This window comes from Balaenoptera acutorostrata, chromosome 15 (genome assembly GCF_949987535.1).
Source record: "Balaenoptera acutorostrata chromosome 15, mBalAcu1.1, whole genome shotgun sequence".
Lineage (NCBI taxonomy): Eukaryota > Metazoa > Chordata > Mammalia > Artiodactyla > Balaenopteridae > Balaenoptera > Balaenoptera acutorostrata.
The window spans coordinates 26355250-26364681 of NC_080078.1; the positions used below are offsets into that span (position 1 = coordinate 26355250).

General features: G+C 48.5%; 1 protein-coding gene across 4 annotated transcripts in view; it reads left to right on the plus strand.

Annotated features, from left to right (window-relative positions):
- MARF1 (meiosis regulator and mRNA stability factor 1) overlaps positions 1-3831 on the plus strand; it is a 41131-nt gene extending 37300 nt beyond the window's left edge. For all 4 annotated transcript variants that reach the window (XM_007188344.2, XM_007188346.2, XM_007188345.2 and 1 more), the window contains one exon: positions 1236-3831. In XM_007188344.2, the coding sequence (XP_007188406.1) occupies positions 1236-1480 (245 nt within the window). In that variant the 3' untranslated portion in view covers positions 1481-3831. The remainder of the gene's footprint in view (positions 1-1235) is intronic.
- The last annotated feature ends 5601 nt before the right edge of the window (positions 3832-9432 follow it).

The following is a 9432-nucleotide window of genomic DNA, read 5'->3' on the forward strand; positions in this document are numbered from 1 at the left end:
ATGGCACGGGCCCCAGGCTGCTCGGCTAGGAAGAGGCAGAGCCAGGATTGGAGCCCCAGGCCTCTTGTCTTTCTGTCGTGTCCCTGGCCTCCTGAGAGGCCGGCCCACCTGCTCTGTCGAGGTCCTTCCCTTGTCGTCTCCTCTGTTGGGATGGTCTTTCCCCGCTCTGCTGGCACTGCCGTCCAGGAGATGACCCTGCTGACCACAGGCCTCGGTCTTCTTAGCAGCCTTTGGCACCTTTGGCACCGTCACCCAGTGAAAGAGCTGAGGCTGTTTATCTGGAAGATAGTCAGTGGGGAGACATCTGCCTACCTGGCTGCGGAGCTGGCCCTGGGCCGTGGCGACGGCGGGCTGGTTCCCCTAGAAGCACGGACGTGGTGGGGAACTGACGCTAGCTCTTCCGTGGGTGTGGCCTGGGTGTGTTTAGTGTGCTGAGTTCAGCCATCCCCGTGTGCCAGGGAGAGAAATAATCTGAGCGGTGCTGGCAGTTCTGTCCGTTATTCTCCCCAGCGAGGGTCAGCCTGAGAGCTGAGCTGAGGTTCTGCCTCCCCGCCGTCACCCTCAGCCTCCGTGTGCCTCTGGTGCGGGAGCCCCTTGCACGCGCAGTGGCAGTCCGAGGTATAAGGACACATCACTTCCAAGCAGTGTGGCTCTGTTCCTACAGCAGGCTAGTTACTTGTGGCTCAGCCGGAGAAAGAGCAGCCTGTGCACGCTCTGGGAAAAGTGGCTGCTTCACTTCCTGGATTTTTGAGGGTACTTCTGACTCTGTGCAGTTCTCCCCTTATCTCTGCTTGCCCTGCTCCCCCGTCCCCCTCCCCAGCCCCACCTTGGGTCCACGTAGAGCACGGTCCTCTGTCAGTGGAATAGGCCAGGGCCCCCTGGTACCAAGGCCTCTCGTGGTCTAAAAGTCTTTAGGTCACATGTGGCTTATGGGTCCTTAACTACCTGACAGAGAGAATGAATGGGCAGAGAGAGTGGAAAAAAATGTTTTTAAACCACTGCACATTGATTTGTAGCCAAAAACGAAGGTGTCTGAAGTTTTGTAATTCAAGGGAGACCTGAGATGAAGTTTATAAATGTTTGACTTATGTGACACATAATATTGGCTACAGAGCTAATAATTATGGCATAGGTGTGACATTTGGGGATTATTTTTTTGAGAAAGGAGAAAAACTGAAAACAAACACTTTTTGCAGGTCCTAGAACTGAATGTGTTTGCTTTCCTGTGTTTACAGAAATTATGGTTTTAAACCAAGAAGAGAAAATGGAAATTCCAATACCAATAAAGAACGAAAACCTGCCCTCTGATTCCAGCTCATCTGGCGTCTCAGCAGCCGTCCCAGTGCCTCCCTGCCTCTCCACGGAAACCCCAGAGTCGCTGCTCAGCACGGACCCTGTGGAAAGCCCAGCCAAAAAGCAACCCAAAAATAGAGTAAAATTGGCAGCCAACTTTTCCTTTGCACCTATAACCAAGCTTTGAGTCTCGTTTTGAACATAGAATTAGGATGGGAAAGCACTGTCTGATTCTGCACACAAAAGTGGGTTCAAAGAAACCTTTTCTGTTTTAATGAAGACCCCCTAGAAACCAGTTACTTCATCTTTAGACATATTCCATAATGTTTTCTTTTACATTGACACAGCTTTGAGCTGAAGTTTTTCTTTCATTCTTTCCCCCACTTATTTGGAAAAAAAAAAAATCTGTCATTTGTTAAAGAATCCTTAATATATTTTAACAAATTTTTGTTAGTTACCATGAAGCGTAATGGTGTTCTGTAAGAAGACAGCAGTGAGAACTCAGCAAGAAGGAAGTGGTTTTACTTCCATCAAGCCATGTCAGTGGTAAAATCTTACATGTAGCATAATATAGTCTCTAAGCCTTTGCTTACTGATGTTTTCAGACAGTATTAATCAAATGCATGAGGTGTCTTTGAAGCAAAGCCTGTTCTGTGATCCTGTGCAATCACAACACTGAAGGAGAAGGGTGGGCGAGGCAGGAAGAATGTATTTTCTGGTTGGATGTGAAGGCTCCTGGCTTCCATGTGACTTGTAAGCGTGCCTTGTTTTTTATTTAACTATGTCTGTAGTTGAAAAATGTGGCTTCATCACAGATTTTTTAAAATGTTTCCACTTTGGGGTTCCATTTAGGAGCTTTCTAGAAAGTCAAGGATGTTTTAAGCTTCCCTTTTAAGTTCCAGTTTGATATGGATTAGGTTAAGGAAAAGGAGATGGTCTTGGTGTCATGAATTTAAAGTCAGCATTTGAATTCCAACACACATTATTGTGTGTCGAGAGGCAATGTTGGGAAGAGAGTCTGATTTTCTAAAATATGCATCAAATGCATAAATTACAAATCAGAGCTGAGGGAGGGAGGTGCTTTAACAGGAACAGTATCAATGCTCTTTCCACTAGGAAGAGACAGAAATTCTATCTATACATAGGAAGGCCAAGGTTGATCAACTTAACCTTGTATTCATAATTTTAAAGCTGGTTTTGGTAGCTGGGAAGCTTTGTGTGTGAGTATTTGTGTGTTTGTGTCTGTTAACTCAGTGTCTTTTAATAGTGTCTGCTTTTACTCTGTTACTTCTCGCTGTTGGAAGCATGTGTGGGTTTTTTTGTGGTGTCTGATGTTGGCATTTGGGAAAAGCCAGCTTTTGAGGGAGCACTGCCCTGTGGAATGACCTTCGCCTTGAGGTGGCTGAGGCATCCGGTGACGGGCGGCCTCTTACGCCTCCTGGAGAAACCTGACATTTACAATGGGTTGTATTTGTTGGGCAAAAAGGCGGATTCGTTCATAGAGCAGAAAAAACCTGTAGGCATAAGGTCTTCCACTAGTTAGATGGTTTCTTTTGGGGAAATGATTATATTTTGTAACTTCTAGAAAGCCAGAAAATGGGCTCTGATTTTATAGCCAGCATTTTGATAAAATGCCACAAGATAAGGGCTATTGAGAGATTTTTACAAGTAAGACTTTTTGTTCCCCAAATCTTTTAAATGAAGCCAGTGATTCCCAGTTCTCAGCACATGGCCCCAACCAAGATGGAACGGCCCTGGGAAAGCCTTCTAGGCATCATGGCACTCTTGAGTCCTCCCAAAGGCATTTCCTCTACTGACACAGTGTGACAGGAAGTAAAATGCAAAGGTGCACTTTTTTTTAAGAAGCTTTTAAACAGTGTGACAAAGTTGGTGTTGAGAACATCAGTGGCCTTATTCTGAGATTTCATAAGGCTGAGTTTGCACACGTGGACTTTAGTTTTGCTCGAAGGTAAAGAATATGGACTTTAAAGATGTAAGAGGCACCATTACAAGTCACTAGGTACAGCCTCAAAGAGCAGCTTCTTTGGGCAACAGACAAAGAAGAGACTGGAGTTGTGCGCTGTGGTGTGGGTGTGGTTGAATCGTTCACTGGAGTCACCTGTCAGCCTGGGACGCGTGTGTGACTCCAACAATCGCTGTTTGAAGATGTGAGAATACAGCGAAGCTCGTTGTGTTCGTAATGTACTCCACAATGGCCAGTCCAATTGCTATCTATTTTTTTTATCTAGAGGTTTAATTGAATGATGTGACAAAATGATGTATGAGAATTAAGACAATGAAATTCTTTATTTCTGGGTGGAAAGATGTACCAGATTAGATTTATCTGTTTAAAAAAAGACAAAAGTTATCACCAAAACCCCCTTTCCCATCTGGCACTGTTTGTTTTGGATTGAGCTTGGGGGAAGAGATGTTTTTCTTAACTGTCTACTTTGTTTGAACACTTTTTCTGTGGTTCAAGTGCTGTTTTGTGTGTTGGGACCAAACAGTTGTCAATAAACTTTAAAAGCAAGCATCAAATTTGAGTTTTCCAAGTGAGTGTTTTGTTTGTTTGAGGGGGGCGGATTGTATACCAGTCCAGTTCTGTCAGCTTCTCATCCCTTCTGAGAATCTGTGAGATGGAAAGCAAATTGGTCTGTCGTCTTAGAGCCTCTTTGAATTTGGCACCTGGCCCTGGCAGGTGACTGGACTATTGGCCCTTCGTGGTCAGGACCCTCCAGGGTTTCCAGCCTCGCTCCAGCTCATAATCGTTTGGGGAAAATACAATAATCACAAATACCCTCCAGTTATAAAACTTGGGATAATTCCTAGGAACTCTCTCCCTGGGAAAGAAATCCATTTTGCAGGCTACCTTGGTTTTGGTCACTGCCAAGCATGCTTTTTGAATAGCCTGTTTGAAAAAGACTTCTTTCACACATTGCACTGTGAAGCCCTTTTCCTGAGACCACTGTTACTCCCCACCCACTCTCCACCCCCGTCTCCAGATTTTGAAAGGACCCAGAAGAGACTTGAATGTTTGGGTAAATTGCTTCTTGATGAAGTGCAGTTTTTTTAAAGTTCAACATTAAAAGTCTCTTAAAAACCTCTGGCAATCCTTTCAAAACACCTTTCACGGTAGCCAGTTTTTGCCAGAAAACTTGAGCAGCCACTGTGCCCCTTTAGAGGGGACAAGGAAATTTGGAAGGTCTAGATTGCGGGTTGAAACAGGGCGTCACATTTATCTTTGTGCAATTCCCATCTGGTCTGGAGATGGCAGCCTAGCAGACGTGGTCAGAGTGAAAGCAGACCTGTCCACACAGAGGAGACGGATGTGACCTTCTAGGACCTGACTTCAGATGTGCAGTTGACCTGTGTGTTCCCTTTACCATGAGGAGCCTCATGCTTTGGGACTTAGCTTCTCTGGTTTCTAGCTGCTTCATATGGGCAGAGTCCGAGTCATCAGAAGCACCCCTGTCCCTCCTGCAGCAGGGACCTGCTATAGTCCCCATTTGCGGGTGGGGACAGGTCACATATTGGCTCTAGGGCTGGGGAGGAGCAGGAATCCTGGCTCTGCCCCATAAACCAGCAGTCAGCAAGGCCTCCATCACTGCTTTGCTTGACCTCACGCCCTCCTGCATGGCTATACTTCAGGCTCGTACAGTCGCTGGCCAATCTCCCAGCTGCTAATGTGATTACAGCATCAGCCTGGTCTAACTAATGCCACTCTTGGGGGAGACATGCAGTGGAGACTGATCTAATTTGCTTGTATGGATTAATACTTCAAGGCTGAGTGTCGAGTCTCTTTCCCAGGAGAGATCTAGTCTCTCCCTGGGAGGTAGGCAGCCCTGGGGCACAGCTTAGGTTGGAATATGAGGAAACCTGGTCACCTCTGGGATGCAGTCGGCAAATTATAGAACTGGTGGGAAAGCAAGCCCCTCAATTTTCAGGTGTGTGGGACAAGATCAGAGATTGAGGGCCAGAACTTTCCTCAGCAAGATGAAGAGAAGGATTCACATGTCCTGGGAAAGAAGGATTTGGAAATGGGGAGAATTTAGGGTTCAGAGGAGGAAAGGAGAAGAAGCATCTGTAGTTGAAGCTAAGGACCTGGCCACTGGGCCCCTCATCCCACATTGGTGAACCAGCTAAGGGCGCTGCAGTGGTCAGGGTGGCCTTTCCACCTCTGCCCGAAAGCCTTCCCGATGCGGGGCCTGGTGTGAGAGAACCCCGACCCTGCCCCCACCCCTTCTCCCTCGCAGACCTGAGTCACAGTGAGTGCAGACAGACCCACCCACAGGCTGTAGGGGCCCAGCCCTCGGTGTTAGCTGAGCCTAGTGTGTCTGGGCCAGACGTGGAATCAGGAAAGAAGTTTCGGAAAAGAAAGCTCTGTTCTGAAGTGGAATCCCTGTTTCGTTTCTGTACGTGGGGAGACCAGTGATGCTTTGCACATGGTCTCTGAGGCTTGGCCTCTGCTGACCTCCCGCATCTCCCCCCACCCCCGCCCCCCGAGGGCCCTGGGTTCTGCTGGCTGTCAGCTGGAAGCCACCTGCAGACCCTGGAGGCTGCCCACAGTTCCCGGCCACTTGGGCTTCCTCAGAATGGCAGCTCAGTTCACCAAGCCAGCAAGGAGAATTTCCAGTCCTCTAAGAGGGAGGCTTGTATAATGTAACCTGATCAAGGAAATGACTTCCCATCCCCTTTGCCAACTTCCATTAGTTAGAAGCAACTCATAGTTTCAGTAGATGAATTTACATGGATGATACGTAAATTTACCCGTAGTTGATGAATTTGAGTGAGTGAGTGACTGACATCAGAGGCCTAAGACATCCAGTTTCCAGCTCCTGGTGCGGGAGGAAAGGGATCCCTGGGCTGGGCTCAACCTTCTGAGGGTCAACAACCAAGCTTCAAAGCTGCAAGGCCTTAAATAAAGACTGACCAACCCAACCACTTTCCACCCCCATGGTGAGGTGACAGATGGGGACAGTGAGGCTGGAGAGGGTGAGCCATTGCCCAAGCCACTCTGTGGCACAGCTACGCCGGAGTCCCTGTCTACACAGCTCCGAAGTCTAGTCTTTCTTGAGCCCCAGTGGGTGCCAGGCCCTGAGCCAGTTGTGGGGCCCCCAGTGAGTAAGACACAGGCCTCCCCCATGGCAGCAGGACTCTGGGCTCAGACAGGGAGACCAGAGAGGGCGACAGGATCACCAGGAAAACATGTTTAAGATGCAGATTGTCGGCTAAAACTGAGATAGGCTGGGACCTGGAACCCTCCACAGGAGTGCTTGTTCCTGCCCCTGGACAAACGTCTCCTTGAGCAACAGATACAAAGAAACTATATAAGGGACTAAAAATAACTGCATGCATGCGCAGTGGGGGCAATGATGAACAATAAGATACAAACAGGCCACAAGCCAGGGGCCGCTTCTGATGTGCCAGGAGCAAAAGCAGGACACTGCGCGTGATTCCTGTACCCGGCACCACCAAGGGGGTGGGCACGCCACCTAAGCCACCCTTCCAGGGGCCCCACCCATCTGCCCCCAACCTCACCCTGTTTAAGGAACCAGCTCGCCAGCCCTTGGAAAGCGAGCAAGGGCACCTGTTTCTTGTTTTCGTTCCCTTGTGCTTGCAGCGTGAGTCCCAGTAAAGCCTTGCCTGAATTTCTCGTCTGGCCTCTTATCAATTTCTATTGATTAAAGAGTTCAAGGGCCCAGGTCAGCAAAAAAAAACCCACCAGCCTAGGCTCTTCAAAGCTGTCAGGGTCATGAAAGACAAAACGATTGAAGGAGGTTAAAGAGACGGGGCAACACACAGCACACTTGTTCCTGGACCAGATTCTGTATAGCAGAGGAGGAGAATAATGGCAAATATTGGGACAATCAATAAAATGTAAATGCTAGATAATAGTGTCGTGTCACTGGACCTTGCAAATTGTTCTGTAATAAGAAAGAGAACCCTTGTTCTTTAATATGCGCTGAAGGATTTAAGGGAGAAGCAACATCATGTCTGCAGCTAAAGTCATTCTTGGAAAAAAGCACGTAGAGAAAGGGAGTGATGAAGCAGACGTAGCAAAACGCTAGCAATCACTGAATCTGAGTCAAAGGGTGTACAGGGATTCTTTGTACTGTTTTAAAGACAACTTCTATAAATTCAAAATTATTTCAAAATATGGGAGTTCCCTGGTGGCCTAGTGATTAGGATTCTGGGCTTTCACTGCCGTAGCCCAGGTTCAATCCCTGGTCAGGGAACTGAGATCCCACAAGCCGCGTGGCATGGCCAAAAAAAAAAATTTTTTTCAAAATAAAAAATTATCTTAATATTGTCGAACAGTCTCCCAGGCCTCTCTGGGGGTTGAGGACTGAAAGTGGGGCCCACAGGCTCGGAGCTGGCTGGCCCAGGGCCACGCTTTGTTCAAAGACTAAAGCCACAGAAATGCTTCGTCTGGGGTTTCTTCTCTCCAAATGCATAGATTGTGGTTCACATGGGTAAATAGTTGCTGTTCGAACCTGAACAAACAGCTCTTTGGTAAAGCAAGTCAAGAGCATGCTAGAGGCCCATGGGGGACTGACAGTCCTAGAACCACTGCATTCCTTTCAAGCCTGAGCTGCCCACGGGGCTGGGCCGGATGTCGGAGAGAGAAGGGGACACAGAGAACTGTCAGCCCAAGGGCTCGGAGTTCTGTCCTGGCTTCAGCAAGCTCGCTGGTGACCTTAACAAACCCCTTCCCTGCTCTGAAAGCCTGTTTGTTATTCTCCATTTTTTTTGTTTTGGCTGCGTTGCGCGGCATGTAGCATGTGGGATCTTATTTCCCCCACTAGGGATCGAACCCGCACCCCCTGCAGTGGAAGCGTGGAGTCTTAACCATTGGACGGCCAGGAAGTCCTGTTTCTTAGTAAAAGACAGCAGACACTTGTTTTTAACTTCCCAGCATCTCTTCTCTCCTCTTCTGGCACAACTGGGCTGACATCACACTCTGTCCCCAGAGTCAGTCTTTGGACCCCAGCTTGGCTGAGAGAGATCTGCACCCCCTGGTCCAGCAAGTGATTTGGGGCTGGGTGTGTGACCCTAGCCAGGCCTGGGAGGCTCCAGGCTGGCATTCTTGTTGAAATAGCTGGATTGTTCCTCCAGAAGGCCCAGGGAATGGAAGCCGGGAGCTATAGCTGGGGCCATGCAAGGACAAAGCCAGCATGAGGGAGGTGCGATGGAGAGGTAGCAAAACATGGAAAACAGGCCCAGGTGACATCGTTTGAATCCCTGGACCTGCTGGTACCCTAGACCTCGGGACATCCCAGCCCAGGAGCCAGGAAGTGCCTTATGTTTTGCCTGTTTGGCTTCAGTTTGGGTCTTTTACAACCTAAAAAGATCTGTTAAAAACAAGACAACAGGCCTAAATGGAGTCACTTACGCTAAGCCCCATGTCACCAAAACAAGACTTCACTACAGTTTCAGCCCTAACCAGTTGATTAGGAATCGTCATCTGCCTGATGGCCCCCTGTCATCCCTAAAGGAAAGCGACCTTGCCATAATCTCCCTGCTGTTGGGTCTGGGGTAACTTCCTTGTCCCGTTCCCTTCTGCCTATAAAGTCTCATTTTGTACAGTCCCTCAGAGTGCCTTTCTATCTGCTAGTTTAGATGCCGCCCGATTCATGAATCGTTGAATAAAGCCAATAAGATCTTTAAAATTTATTTAGTTGAATTTTTTTTCTTAAACAAATCCCAATGCAGAGAGTTCTAGTTCACACAAGGGGACGGAGGGGGGCACTGAGAGGTTCCTCCAGCCCAGGAGAGCCCTCTGGTGTGGGTGGACCCCTGCCCGCACGCTACCCCCCCTCCTCCTCCAGCTCCTCTCCCTGCCACGTCTTAATGCTGAGATGTGTCCTCCCTCAGGCCAAGTCCCTGTGAAACAGGAGGGAAGGGGGCAGGGCACAACCTTTAAAAGAGTGACATAGCCCGAGGACACGACATAAACTGATTAGAGCCAAACAGGTCCAAGATGGAGGATGAGTCGACTTCCACTAGACTTTAAGTCTCCTCGTAACACACCAGCAAGCTAAATGACACACCCACAGGTGCCACAACAGTTCCAAGGCCAGACCATAAAGGTCAAAACGTGGGCGGTGGCCCAATTTCGGGAAATCCCGCCCCTTCCCC